Source organism: Corvus cornix, chromosome 19 (genome assembly GCF_000738735.6).
Source record: "Corvus cornix cornix isolate S_Up_H32 chromosome 19, ASM73873v5, whole genome shotgun sequence".
NCBI lineage: Eukaryota > Metazoa > Chordata > Aves > Passeriformes > Corvidae > Corvus > Corvus cornix.
The window spans coordinates 5908179-5923569 of record NC_046348.1 but is presented as its reverse complement, the minus strand read 5'-3'; the positions used below and the strand labels follow the sequence as shown (position 1 = coordinate 5923569).

At 43.5% G+C, this 15391-nt stretch overlaps 1 protein-coding gene across 2 annotated transcripts; it reads right to left on the bottom strand.

Annotated features, from left to right (window-relative positions):
• Nucleotides 1-357: 357 nt before the first annotated feature.
• On the bottom strand, nt 358-14609 carry KCTD7 (potassium channel tetramerization domain containing 7). 2 transcript variants are annotated; one of them, XM_039563052.1, is made up of 6 exons: nt 14503-14609; nt 12613-12722; nt 10312-10504; nt 9480-9649; nt 8310-8488; nt 358-6811 (listed from the first exon to the last, which is right to left on the bottom strand). In XM_039563052.1, the coding sequence occupies exons 3-6, from the start codon at nt 10453-10455 to the stop codon at nt 6435-6437; spliced, it is 870 nt and encodes a 289-aa protein (XP_039418986.1). In that variant the 5' UTR covers nt 10456-10504; nt 12613-12722; nt 14503-14609; the 3' UTR covers nt 358-6434. The 2 variants fall into 2 exon arrangements, with proteins under 2 accessions (XP_039418986.1, XP_039418985.1); XM_039563051.1 differs by having other exon boundaries at nt 14392-14607.
• Nucleotides 14610-15391: the final 782 nt, after the last annotated feature.

The window sequence follows — 15391 nt, the reverse complement described above, 5'->3', positions numbered from 1 at the left end:
ACTTAAGAAACAAGGGGGAAATTCTTCTTCTGAACACGGGCAGGTTCTTTTTGAGCGTTGCACAATCCCAGCAGCTACTGGGACCGTCCCTGTGCTCTGTCACAGGAATGGGTGGGCAGGGAAAGAAAGATGGAATTGAAAGCACTGGAATGATCTGATGCCGGAGACAGCACACACTGCACAAGTGGCATCTGCTCGGGAAGTGATGATAAACGACTAAATGCCATTAAAACAGCCTGGGACAGAGATTCGTGTCTTACTTTTCGTTTGCAGTCAGGCAAAGCACACTGAAATGCCAGGGAAGGTGAGGAAAGGCACTGCAGTGGCTGCAGACCAGATGAGCCAGAATTCCAACAGTTTTCAGTATCATAATTTTTTATTGCACAACACAACTTTTATATTCACATTTTCTTCTATGTGTTTTAAATAAAAACCATATAGACTATATATTACCTGAACTGAAAAGTCAAAAGTATTAAGAAATAATACACTGCAGTACTCACAGTATTGAACATCACACGTCAACATAATTATTAACAAAACACATTTGGAGATAATTCCAAACCCTGATCGTTAGCATCCAGGCTGGATTTTCAAAGGCATTACGGGTTACAATGCATAGACACATATAATTTATAATTCAGCAAAACAAAATCCATTTATAAAAGTCACAGTGAGAGTGGAGGTAAACTTATACTAAGCTTGTGTAAGTAAAATAACTACGAACTGCTGTTCTGGAAAGTGATTTCCAGTTAGAGAATTATATACAGGAGATAATAACAGAACAGAGTTATCCTCTGAAATCAGCTTATTTGCAGAAAGGTAATGAAAGACCGGGTTGGTTTTTTTCATAGCCCAAAATTTAGAAGTATCCTGGGTCCTCTGTGCTGTGTGTGAAAAACCTGAAAACATCTTCAGGGCTCAGTAATGCCAACCACAACCTAAAGCCAGTGGGGTCTGTAAATTGTCCAAAGTAAAGCAGTCATTAAAAGAAGCAAAAGAAATATATTCCAGAGTTTATAATGAGTTAAGAGATCATTTTTTCTGTGCTGTCTGCTCTGAAATCTTCCCTTACCTGCCAGGCAGTTGTGTCCCAAGTGATTGCTCTGCTTTGCCATGCAGAAAAGAAAGATCCAGCTGTGACATAAAGGTCCTCTAAACCAGATTCAAGCAGTGTGACCCTGCAGCCACCTCACCCATCACTGCCGCATTCCCCGTGCAATCCACAGCCACTGGATTTTCCTTTCCTCTCCCAGAACCACTGCACGATGAACTTACACAGAAATGGGTGAGTGGTGGAGGGCTCACACAAACGGGGTGGATGTTCCTGTGCCTCCCAACACAAGAGCTGAAACCAAACACAAAGAACAACTCTGCAATGGGAACAACCAGCTCTGACAGGAATTTTTCCCTGCTGCCACTTCCATCATCTCCCTCATCATGTTCCCTGTCATCTCTAAACAACTAGCAGTGAGGATAAACCTGGCAACGAGGGCTCCCAGAGCTTGCAAATGCCAAATGAAGCTAGAAAACCATGACCTTTAATTATATCAGTGATTAGCTTTTTAGGGAAAAAACCAGATGAGGGATCATGCAGCTATCCTTCAGCTCACAGCAAGGCCCTCAGCCCCCAAAATACTGCTTAGGCTGAATACATATATCCTATGTAAGTGCTTAAAAGAAGTAAGAGTTTGCACTTCTTAACAGTCATTAGGAAGAAAAAATAAAGCAGAAGGGTGAAATTAAAGTGATTGTGCTCTATGTTAGTTTAATCCATTTATTCAGGTATTTTTGAGAGTAGTAGGATTTAATAAATAAGATTCTTTAGACACTAACAGTCACCATACTGCAATATTAAAATATCAGTTTAATAATGAGTTTAAAATAAGCTGGCAAACAAATCTGAGGGTGCAGCAGAGAAGAGATAAATTTCCTGCACATGGAATTGTAGCCGTGAAAGGTTAGAGAAGGGGGTGAGGACCACGGGGGATCCAGCTGGAGTCATTAACTGGGAATGTTCAGCCCAGACACCTCATCTCCTCCTACACTCATCCAACAGAGGGGGTGTGGGGGAGTGGGGATCAGGATCTCAAAGTTTTCCTTTAGAGGTAGTGAGGATTGTCCCCGGGCATCACACTGCAGAAGGAATTCCCTCCCACTTCCCTATTTCCAAAAACCAGTGCTCAGTGCACAGGACTCACTGGAAATCAGCTCACTGGGCTTCAGGTTTCACTGGGAAAACTCAGATACACCAAAAAGCTCAAATAAAAGGACTGCCCAACCTCTGTATCAGAAAACATCCACTGCACCAACTCAGAGGAGATCAGGGCTTAACAAAGCCATCAGAGCAGTTTAAACTATCCACATCCTTCAGTTTGCTGGAATTTTAACAATCCCTCAGCAAGGCCAGGTTTAGCTGATCTGCAAATCAGCTCATTCCTCATGACAGGAGGGTTTGAGTTTTGCCTTCAAGGACTTGAGAGCCAGACCCTGTGACCACTTTGACTCCAAGAATGGAGCCTGGAGTGGATTAAGGAGCCCTGATTCTCCTCATCACTCACTGTGGACAGCCAAGAAAGATTCCTGGTTTTCCTGTAACCTTAACAGCCTTTGGGATGGGTGATTTTACAAATGAGGGCAGGAGATACCTAAGGCATGAGCTGGCTTATCACAAAACCAGTGTTTAACTCAACCCTTATCACTCTTGTTAGATTCAGGAGAGATTATTACACAACTAACAACAAAATCTCAGAAATATTCACGTTAACAAATCCAGGTATTTGCATATATTACATCATGAGGTGTCTCCCAAGCAGACTCCCTAAAACTTAAAAAAATCCCTCAAGAGGGGGTGATGCAGAAATTCCTGCTGCAATAATTGACTGCTTTTGTTATTAAGGTAACTAAACCTGAAGTGCTTCCAAAAAAAAAGAACTCACATCCTCATCAATGCAGAAGCTGATCCCTCATTACAGGTTAAAATAAAAATTAAACTGTAGTTAAAAATCCAGCATATGCACCATAAGGATCTGTTCATGGCTCAAAGGCTTCCCAGATCGAAGCTGGAGGCACCTTCACTTTCCTCTGAGGAGGATGGAAGTTCAGCAAGGAGTATTTCAGATTCCTGTGCAGAATATTGGGTATTCAAGTTAAAAGTCTATACCAAGTCCAAAAGTTAATTTTAGATTTTTTTTTAAACTCTTGAGATCAACAGCCATGAAGTGGCTGCTGTGCATGAACACCTTTTCATGTCATTTTTGAGTGCTTCATAAAGAAGGGTAATTTTCCTTTTTTTTATTTTCCTATTCTTTATTTTCCTTTTTTCCCCTCTTCCTATTTCACAAGCATAAAACAGATGCAGAAACATTTCATGTGCTGTGGAATCGGCCAACTCACTTCATGTGAGACCCCCCTTTGTTCCCTGTTAAAAACCACTCCACAGGGGATATAAAGGAAATGTTAAAAACATTGGTCTTGTCATGTTTTTGTCCACACACACACGGAGCAATGTAAAAAATAGTTAATAATTCTCATTTTAAATAAATATCAACTGTTCCACCATTCCCCCAATATTCAATATTGATGACAGGAGACCATTTACTGCTCACACACACAGGGATTTGGGAGTGTGGGGGTGGAAAAGTGGCAAAAAAAGCTAAGGGAGCACAGAAAAATGTTTTAGCAAAACTCTGGCCTGCCCAGATATAAAGAAAAGTCCTAAATAAAAAAAAAAGGGAAGAAAAAAGGAAAAAAAAAAAGCAGTATTCCATAGTTTAATGAGCCAATTCTATACAAAACCCATCAGTCCTCTCAAACATGGATTTAGTAGATCAGCTACTCACATTTTTTTGTTGCAAATGTAGAATTTCAAACGCTACAGGCCCAGAAAAGAGAAATCAATCATGTTACATAACCCAGTTTTTAGATGACACTCCCCTGCCATCCACCTGCACAATTCTTCTGCTTCTGCCAAAAAATGAGCACAGGTTAGGCAAGAGCAGCTCAATCCTTGTAAACAAAGACTGCTTGGAACCATTAAAATGTTGTTAACCTGCACAAATCCCAAATTCCAGCACTAATTAAAGCATGTGGGCTTAAATCCATGTTTTCCTTTCCAGTATTGCACTTAATGTCTTCAGGAGGATGAGAACTTCGATTAAGACACAGCTGATACAGACCAAGATTTTCATTCTCTCTTTTTGGTTGGGTCACCTTCCTTAATTATTGAAGCAATGAACAGGAAAAAGTTACAAAATCCCAACGTATGCATATAAAGAAGTAACAAAATTGACTGAAACAGGAATTTTGTCATCACAGCTTCTCCTGAACAACAGCAGGAAAATTCCTAAAGCCAAACCAAAAAACACACTGTGAAAAACAAATTGTGATCCATTTCTGCAAGGAGTGCTGGAATCCAAACCAGAGTTCTGTAAATACATTTATGGGAAGTGGTAAAAAAAACCCCACTGAAAATCCCAGTAAAACTGCAATTCTCATTGTAATCTGAAAATCTGAAATTTTAAATCTGTAAATCTGAAAATCCGGAACTTAAATATCTGAAGTGCACAAGCAGCCAGAACTCTGTGAGGCTCAGATTTAAGATGTTATTTAATTTTATAAGAAATTGTGGTTTGCAGTTTGAGATTCCTTGGGAAAAAAGAAAAAATGTAGGCAGCAAAGCAGCAAAGAAACCAAGCAAAGCTTCCTCTCATTGTAGAGAAACTTTAGTCTCAGCTTAACTTTTAATTTTGGGTTGCCAAACACAACTGCAAGAACTTGTAAAACCAAGGCCATTAATTCAGGCAACAATTGAAACAAACTTAAATTTAGATCCAAATGTGCAGAACTCCCTCTGTTCAGATTTATCTCTGGCCTTGAAACTCAGCACAGTGATCCCTGTGAAAGGAAACACTGCAGAGATCAGCAGGGAAACGCTCACCTCAGAGAGACAATTTCATTCCTAAATTCAATACCTCAAAGGGTGACGAGGCAAAAAAAGGGTCTCTTCTTTTGCAAGACAATTTGATCCTAAAGTTCTTAGAGTTATTCTAAAAATTACCTCAGCTAACTGAGAATTTTGATCTCTGTCATTAATGTTTCTTAAGGATTTTGGTCAAAAGTTGAATTAAGCAGTATTCTTGGATTAATTAATCCAATGGAATGTAATATGCAAATATTTCCTTTTCCTCTCTCTTTAAGGTTATTTTGAAGCCCCTTCAAGTGGGTTGAGTTTTCTGTACCTCACAAAACAATAAGATTTTCAGACTTTTCTCCATTGCAGTTTTGGGCTGAATTCAGGAATTAAAATTTGGGATGTGGTTGCTCATGTCAGAAGTACAAAAATTACCTTCTGAAGAAAATATAATTCTGCAGTGGCTGCCTCTTCCAGCATGGAAAGAAGTTTCCTACTGCTTTAGAGTGGAGAAATATTTGAATATCAAGGTTGAATTTTCTTTTTCCACTATGACACCAGGAGGGGTCAACAAGAATGATAAAATTAAGATTTAATTGTCCAAAGAAGGTGAAGTGAAGGAAGCACTTGTCTAATATCATCTGACTTTAAGTCTAAAATAAAGTTTAATATCACAGAATGTAAAAAGAGTCAGTAATAAAATAATATACATTAAATATTCCTCTCACTACTGCTAATAGGAACATACATACAGGGTTTTCTCATTTACCAAAAGCCTTTGTAAATGACCTGATTCTAAAGAGCTTTTTTTTTGTAGATATTGTAAACATTTAGAATTTCTAAGGCTAAAAACAGGCACAAGTCTTCCATGAACAGTTATTATTCCTAAAAGCATTAAGGAATATATTCCAAATCTGCTATTCCTTTTGATAACAATGGAAATAATTGAAGTGTAACATTATAATTCACAATGTAGATTCTTAATTAAAAAGAAATACAGCTTAACCCTGACAAACAATTAATAATATATAGGGAATACTCCTTTTTTTGTTGTTGTTTTTTTAATTATCTAGTACATCAGAATGACATTTCCAGAATCTTTGTGCTGGGTACGACTCAAATTTTATAAAGTGGTAAAGTTGAAGGAGGAACTAAAACATTTCTAAGAGGGTAAAACTGAAACGTCAGCTTTAGTAGCACCCCAGATTCCCACCAATGCAGGAAAAAAATCTGCAATTCCATCCTGAAGCCACGTAGTTGGTGGCACCTTTGAGCAGATGTTCAGACACTGCCCTCCATCCTTCCCATGAGGTGATTTTGTTTTGTGCCTCGTTAAGGTACCTGAGCCAACAGTCTGATTTCGGGCTGGTTTTTCAAGTTTCAAGAGGTTTTCCCAACTCCTGCACCAGGTTCCCTTTGCTGCCAAGCAGGCTGATCCCAAGGAATGTGAGCAGCAATGCCACTGCCAAGAATCTTTGTGTCCTCTGGAAGTCCTTGCATCCCTTTGCTCTGCCACCACAACTCACCACCAGGTGATCTTGAACTCGTAGATGGGGCGCTTGCAGTAGTAGTGGTTGATGAGGTGCTTGTCGCACACGCCGATGCACTGGTGGTCCACGGTGATGCCGCGCGCAGCCAGGTCGGTGACAATGCAGTGCAGGAGGTCGTAGACATCGGCCACGGCCTCCCAGGGCCCGAAGGACACGTCCACCTCGCAGTGGTGCTCGAAGAGCTTCGTCTCGCTCTCGCTCCGCTCGAAGCGCAGCGAGTTGAAGTGGGGGCACTCGTAGGGAGTGATGGGCATCTCCTCTTTGAACACACACACCTTCAGCTTGGCAAACCTGGCTTTCCTCTGCATGGCTCGCAGCTTGGCTATCTCGATGATTCGCTCCAGATGGTCTGAAAAAAGAAAAGGGCAAAGACTCGAGAATTACAACAAAGCACCAAGGAAAAGAGATCAAAAGCAATTGTTTCACGTGAAACATTTCACTGCAGTTATTCTCAGTGTGGTATTGATGCCATGAAGATTTTTGCCTTTTCTTTTATACCCCTGTTATACCTTTTTACAACTTCTGTATTCCCAGTGCTTTTTGCCTACATTCTTGGACTTGTTTGTCAAGCTAAGAGACTCAACATTTTAGAAGCTTCGTAGCTGGGGATCAGTGTGCCCCAGAGCCCAAGGTCCTCTCCAGAACACATTCTGTAAACCAAGATAGAACCATCCAGGGGAAGGTTCCTTGGGGAGGGGGGCTCACTTGAGCCTCTCATTGGGGAATCTTGGATAGATCTGCTAATTAGTAAAACCTATAAGGTTATACACGATGTTGGGAGGACACACACACTCGGTGGGGTGCATCTCGGTGCATATGACCTGGACGTGTGCACCTAAGGATCCTTAAAATAAATACCAAGGTAAAATCCCTTTTCCCCTTCTAACTGTGTATGACTCTTGATTTTAACACCAGGAAAAGGTATCAGCATTAGCAGCATGTAGCAAAACATAGAAAATTCAAATCAAGCTCAGTTATCTGGTGAACTTGGTGGCCTTAAGTTTATTCAGCTGCAAGTTGTCCTGGGTTGCAGTGTATTCTATTCCCATCCTCAGGAGCTGTTGAAACCAGGTGGGGCAGTGTTTCCTTGCCTCCTCCCCCCAGACTATCTTTCTGTTAATGGCCCATCATTGTCCTGCCGCCTGACTCATGGATAACTCCCTCTGGACTATCTTCTGTTAATGAGCCTAATCAACACTTGGCCTCATGACTCATTACCCCATTGTGAGATGCTCCACCCAGAGGGAGGAACCAAGCATCCCATCGTGGATATAATCTGAGATTCTGAACACCAGAGACAACCCTTCCACTGGATTTCCAGAGTACAGGAGCCACACAGCCACCAGTGGACCTTCTGAGGAAGAGCAGACCCTTTTTCCTACAGGATCACCGCTTCAGAGGACTGCAGCCACCATTCTACCAGACTGCTACCACCACCCTGCCTAACAGGGACTCAAGTTGTATCTTGACTCTGACAGTTTGAACCAGTGTTTTCTTTTAGTTTTTTTTCCTTTTCTTTAATTTCCCCATTAAATTGTTATTCTGACTTGGTGCCTCCCACTGGTTTGTTTTCAAACTGGTAGACAAGTCCTGACAAAACAAATACAGACAAACCCTCTCATTTAATAATATTATGGCCTAATCTTGCTCCCTTTTAAGCACAGAAATCCACACCCTGGGATGCAGCAGGATGTGGAGACCTCAAAGATCCAAACAGCATGAAAAATACAAAATAAACTTCCCAGCTGCAATGGGATTAGTTTGGGAGCTGAAAGCAGATGGAAAGCACGAGGTATAACACTGGAATCCCACTAGAAGAAACAGTCAGTGCTACTTTTTTTATTTACCTTTGTAATATGGCATTAGGCCCAGGAAAGCTTGTCTAACTTTTTCTCCTTTAAGAGGCTGGATATCCTCTAGATTGTCTAGCAATGGTCCTATGGAATAATACTGAGCTTCCTTGTACACTGACCTCACTCGTTCTCGTGGGGGCAGGTCACCAGATCGTAGGAAGTTTAGTATGTCTCTGAAAAAAGGGCAAAAATATCATTAACAAACACATTTCTGCCAAAACTCTTGCAGATGGGAAAGGAGAGGAAATGCTGGATATTCATTGTTTGCTCTGTTGAGACAGTAACTGAAATAAATGATCCATATTCCCAACATTTGTTTGTAAAACCGTTTGCCATGTTCAGGTTTCCAAGCCATCATTTCACATTTTGCCTCTCTGTTGATGTCAAAACTCATTTGAAAAAATATCAGTGTATTTTAAACAAAACATTCAATGTGGAGGAAACCATTTATAACACAGAAGAGGCCACAGTGTTTCATGGGAAAGAGACTGTAGTCACTGCATTTCAAATGCAAGGTGTGCTGTGGGCAAAGACCCAAACCCATGAACACTGATTGCCTTTATTAGCAATCTCACCCCAATTCAAACAGAGCATTAGTAATCATGGTTAGTTTAATTAAAAATGAAATAAAAGCTCAGCACTTAGGAAGAAATCCTGGAGGTGATGGAGTATGGCGCTACCAGCAAAAATAATTTAGAAAAAGAAATTCTTTAAGGCTTGTGCTTTTTTTTAGCATTTATATCCTATTTAAAGACTGAAAACATCATTCTTTTAACTTTGTAAGAATCCTAGATTCCTTCCTCCCATTCCCTCTTCATTATAAACACTGAATATCAATAAAAACCCAGTGTTGTGCAAAGGAGTTTCCTACGTAAAGCAACACCAAACACTTCTTTAAACCATCAAAACAACTTGATACCTTGAAAGGAGGTACTCTAGGGGAGACACTGCACAAATTCAAAGCATTCCTTGTTTTGCCTTTCCCACTGCACAACCACCAAAGAGTTTTGAACTGCAATTACTCCTGTGATACTTTGAAGGCGTGTAACATTAAATGCTGCACAAATATGATTTAACTCTGAGGAAAAAACCTGTTAAAAATTAGTTTAAAAATAAGTTTTCGGTAAGAACTTTCCAAGGTTGTCCTGAGGACTCTGTACATACCCAAAGTAGGTGCCATCCCTGTCGATGAAGTACCTGCCCTCAGCATCTGTGGGGATGTAGTGCCTGCCACTGAACATTGCTGCCAGCATGGTGTCCTCGTACCTCCGCAGCGTGGACAGTCTGGTGGTGAAAAACATCCCTCCCACGTTCAGTGGGACAACTTCTGGGAACTGCAAAAGCAACCAGGACATCAGAAAGGAGCCTCGAGTCCTCTGCAGGTGACAAAGGGCACAGCTTCCAAAAGACACTTGCAGTTTGCCACCAGGACAAATGTGTGGTTCCTGCCCCACTGCCACAAACCAGGGAGCTTTGAGGGGTAAAAACTTGGATGCTTTGGCTTCTGGGAGGAATCAGGGAGTGGTTTAATTGTAGCTGGGAATCTGAAACAGCAGAAATCACTCAGCTGGAATAGCAGATATTTGAGGTGGCATTTAATGCCTCCTCTTGGATCTTTTGGGGAAAGGAAAAAACAAAACAAAACCCCTTACACAGAATCAAAAGGGAGGAAATCTCAGGTCACCCTTGGGACTTGCACTCTGCTGGTTCCTTTAAACAACCAGACTATACAATAAACTGAAAAAAAAATCTGTATTTATTTACATCAGGCCTAAAATCTTACTATCACACCCCAGGATGCCATCAGTACCAGAATAAACACTTAACTGCATGTCTCAAGTCCAAACCTGGATGGAACTTGTAAATAAAGCTGCCCAGCTACTCAGATAAATTCAAGAGACTTTGTTTTATTCAAACGTGGAAAGTGAGCCGGATATCCACAACGAAATCCTGAGCAGCGTGTGCTGATCATCCCCATCCTCAGGTGAGCCCTTACCTGCTGAGGCAGCAGAGGTAGCGCTTGTCCTGCCTGGGTGGCGGTGGGAGTGGCCGGCTCTTGGAAATCATCCTCTGCATCCGAGCTCGACATGGCATCATCCGGGTTCGCACTCACTTTGTTCTGCCCCGTGACTACCACCATCCCTCTGGCTCTGGGGAGCAGCTCTGCTGGGTAGGAGGCCGTGGCAGTGCTGAAGGGAGACCCAAATTAATTACCCAAATGACCCGAATCACCGGGGCGCTCCCCGCAGCCCAGGAGCCCGCAGCGGCCGCGTCCCCCCGAGCGTTCCCAGCGGCAGCGTTACTCCCGGGAGAAGGATGGTGCAGGGACGCCGAGCACCCCGGCGGAGGGCTGGGGGCAGCAATGCCGCTGGCACAGCTGTTCCAAGGCCCTCCAGCCCCGGAGCCGCCGGCAGGGGCTGGGGAAGAGCCCGGCATCCATTGGCTGCGCGGTGCAGGGAGCGATTGGCTCCGGCGTGGCTTTGCAGGAAAATGTCATTTGCTGGGAGAATTTGGGTGGCCGCTGGCCCAGCCTGTCCCTCGCCAGGGGCGGGATGCAGGAAAAAGCCCTGCCAGGGGCGGGATGCGGGGACGCGTCCCTGCCATTGGCGACACCCGGCTTCGTCTGTCACCTTCACGGGAGTGCGGACGGGCTCGGCTGGGCTCTGGAATTCCCTGGGAAATGGGAAAATCGGGATTTCTAACCAGCCAGGGAACGCAGACGTTTGCCTGCCCACTGCATCACATCGCACCACACACGGACGCGCGCATGAGACACAAATATTTAACTCTCCTTATCAAGCTGCTAATTATCAATTTAATTTAACAGCTACAAGGCTTCTCAGTCCAAGCTCAACGGGAGAATGGGATGCACTGACAAACGGCATGATAAAAATAATAATTGAGAGAGCAGAGTAGCAAAGAGAAACACCGCTGCTCTCCTTACACTGCATTATGTAAAATCCCCGTTCCCAGGATGTCTCCAGCAGCATCACAACTCCCTAACAAAGACATTCCACTGCCAGAGGCTTTATCTACCTCTAAACCTTCTCTCAAATCACTATAAGATATAGAAAGAGGAGGATTACTTGCACAAGCACGTCTGGCACATTTATTTATTAACTAAAGGATGCTTCCTCTCTAAATCAGCAAGAAAAAATGACATATAAATTTTAAATACTTTATTAATTATTCTGCTAACAGTCATTGTGCACACCGTCAGATCTCAGCTCTTAAAGGAAATACTGAGTTCAGAGTGAACCCAGACAGACCTGGGATGCTCCTGGGCAAAACAGGTATTTTTAGAGACGTGATCAGACAAAAACACAGCCTTCTTTCCCCAAAATTTGGAAGTGAATTCTAGATCCTGTTTAACACCCTAATAAACACAGATAAGTAGCTACTCTGAAGCTTCAAACATTTCTGTTTGAGCTGCAGCTCCTTAAGAGGTTTGGCTTAGTTCAGCAGAGGGATTTAATTTCTGTTCTCTACAGTTCATAATAATTTTCTCACCACAGTCCAACGCACAGGCAGATAAATAAGGACAGAAGTGCTTCTGGAGGGTCACATCCTATTAACAATTCTAATATTTGTCCTAAAACAACATTTCTTCTGACATCATCAGTTATCCAAACAACTCAACTATGCCTCACAGATAAAGAATACACACAATATAAATGAAATATTATTTTGCTAGGGATTCCTTTAAGGAGGTAAACAAATTATCACCCAGAAACAGTTTGCAGAAAAACATTTATAAGAGGCATAGTCAAAAATTGAGGGTGAGCCCGTATTTACTGTGAATGTATTATTTATAATGCTGCCAGTGCTTTAGCTGCTATTTCCAGTTCTCTTAAGACTATCCAAAAGAACTCAAGATTGACCAAAGATGTGTTCTTTGTCTGCATTTTTCAAGGATGTCCCATAGATTTCCCTTAAATGGAGTGGACTGTGAATAAACAACATTCACTCCATTAAATACACCAGCATTATTGACCACAGAATGGGGTTTTGGGGTAAGTTCATCCATTTGGCACTGCACCAAAAAGGGCCTCTTTCCTAACAGAACTGGAAGCCTGAGAAAAAGGAATTTTTCTACCTCTTTCATAATCCTCCTTCAATATGACACCAAGAAAAAAAGCCATGAGACAGCATTAATTATGTTCTGCTCAGGAGTAACAACCTTCTCTACCATTAGAACATCCACACAAAACCAACCCTCAATAATGAGGTTTAGCAGAGCAGGATTTCAAGAATAAGCTCAGTGGCAATAAAAAGATTAATGACTGACAAGTTGAACCTGTTTTTTGATGTTCATTAAAAGGTGAGTGAAGTCCCTCTCTAGGCTGGCTTCACCTGTTCACCCACGGAGCAGCGAAACAGAGCTGTGCTGGAAGGAGCGGAGTCCTCCTAAAAGAAAAACAGAAGTTAATCACTGCATTTCATGAAGAAAACACATCCATCTGAATCCCAGGATGGTTTGGGTTGAACTGGACCTTAAAGATCACCCAGTTCCACCCCCCTGCCATGTCCACAGACCAGGCTGCTCCAAGCCCCATCCAGCCTGGGCTGATCCTCTTCCTGCCACTTAAAGTAATGATTATTTTTAACTATGTGCAGAAATACTCCTTTGTTAAATCTCTCATTAAATTTACAGAATTTATTTATTTAATAAATAAAATGCCTCCATTTCACTTTCAAATACATCTAGATCTAGATCCACAGATAGTTAATGGGAAAACCACCTATAAACAAAATTATCATTAAATCAAATATTTGACTGAACACACATCAGCAGCACCCAACTCTACCAGAAATGCCTCCTTCCAGTCCTTCCACCTGTCATTTAAAAGCAGGGATTGCTTCCTGGAGCTTTGCTGGGGACAGCTCAGATGTTGTCCCACACACAGCAAGGAAAGCTCAGTAAATGAACTGGCCCTGCCAGTTTGGCTTCATTCCCCACAGAATAACAGCAACCCTTGAGCTGGGCTTGATGCTAAGATTTAAAAAAGCTTTTCAAGGCTCTGCTGTTCCCTCAGCACCTCCATATTGTTTTAAACAACTTTTTCTTAAATACCTTCTGAGGTTGCACCAGTGTTGGCAAAGTTACAAACCTAAAAAAAGTTACATACCAGCGAAAAATGACATAAGGGTTATACAGAATCTTTTTCGTTAAGGTACTGATGTATGAACCCATTACAAGAGACCCACACAAACTTCTGATCAAAGGTAACTCTTTGGGATGTGCTTTTTTGGGGGAGATACCAGCTGGATTGTTAGGAAGGCTCCCCCTTTTTTAAGAGAAACTGGGGTAGAATGACACCTGATTTAGCAGTCTCTGCACCACCAACTTCAAGAGACTCAGACGATGAAAGGTATGTGTGAACACAGAGGGAAAAGACACAACATCCAGTAAGTTCCAACAAATCTGCGTCAGAATAGCAAAGAAACATCTTGGAAGAGGGGCTGGGATCTCCGAGCTGCAATAAACTGTGTTATACATTGGACTGGAAAATCCTGGACTGTAAAATCCCAGCATCTCTAGTCATGAACAACAACACAGAGTATGATGAAAGGACAGTGTAATCCAACTTTTGCAGCTGAGAGCAGAGACAGGGTGTATGGGTGGGCGGAATGGGACTCTCCATCACAGTGACCTTCCAGGGCAGGAGCAGGACAGCAGGGACACCTGGCTGGGGGCTGGGAATGACCAGTGGGGACCAGTGGGCTGCACTCACTGGTGCCTGGCACTGCCCCTCACACAGAATTCCCCAGCTTTTAGAGCTTGGAGCCATCTGACAGCTGTGAGGAGCACAGGCATCGAACACAGACATCACCACAGCAGGTGGATGGGGCAGCACAGCCCCAGGTGAGCTCAGGACTGAGCCGGCTGTTGGATACACCAGGTGTCCGTCAATTTAATCAATAATTCATTAATAACTTATTAACAATTAACTCTTAACTCTCACTTCGCGCCTTGCCGGGGTGACAGCCTGACCGGGCAGGGGGGTGGCCCCGGCCGCGGTTCCTCCGCTCCCCGACCCCCTCCAGCCCCGCGGCCTCCCCGCCGTTCGCTCACCTGCCGCGGGTCGGTACCGGAGCCCCGGCCGCGGGGAAAGCCCCGCCGGGGATGGAGGGGATGAGGGGAGGGATGAGGGCAGCGGGGCCGGCTGTCCCCGCCCGCGCTCACCTGGTGCCTGCCCGCGGCTGCGGCTCCGCTCCGGCCCGGGGGGAGCGGCCGCGCCCCCGCGTCACGTACGGGCCCATCCGGGTCCCGGCGGGCGGAGCCGCTGAGGCGGCACCGGGAGCGGCATCGGGACCGGGGATTATCCCTCAGTTCCGCGCAGCTCCGAGGGAAACGCCCGGCGTTAATTAGCCGGGGTTAATTGGCGGCCTCGGGAGCACCGGGGCCGCGCTGCCCTCAGCCGGCACCAGGGGAGGCCCCGGGATCGCGTGTGGGAAGGAGCGGGGAAATCTTCGTCCCTCAAGGCACCCAAGAGTCGTTCGGGGACGCGGGGTTTATCGGTAATCATCCCAAAGGGAGCAACAAAGAAACGCAGGAAAAGCAAAACTGTGTCAGATCCTAAGAGGAGAATTTGTGGAAATACAAATATTTTGGAAAAAACTCCTCTCAAAACCGGTGAGGAAGGTTGAAATCACCTTCAGCACCTTGAACCACCGAGGAGAGCAAAAACTGAGACACAATAACCACCCCAAAAACACCTCATAGAAATAATCGTGTTCCACACTGTATCCTAAAGATCGAAACTTCAGGATACAACTCCCAGCAGCAGCTTCCCCCCAGCAGAGCATCTCTGAACACAATTGCTTTTGAGGAACAATTTCAAGACGGTAAAAATTACCTACTTCTTCCTGCAGTAAACAAATCTCACGTTACTTTCCTTATACCCCTCAGTGGGACACTCCAATTTACTATTTCTTCATCACCCAGCTATTAAAAGCAAACGAAAAGCATTAAATTGCAAACCTTAAAATAAGATCCAAACCTAGGACATGACATCATATCTTCCCTCACATCAATATCTTGAATTATAATTAACACATCAATATCTTGAATT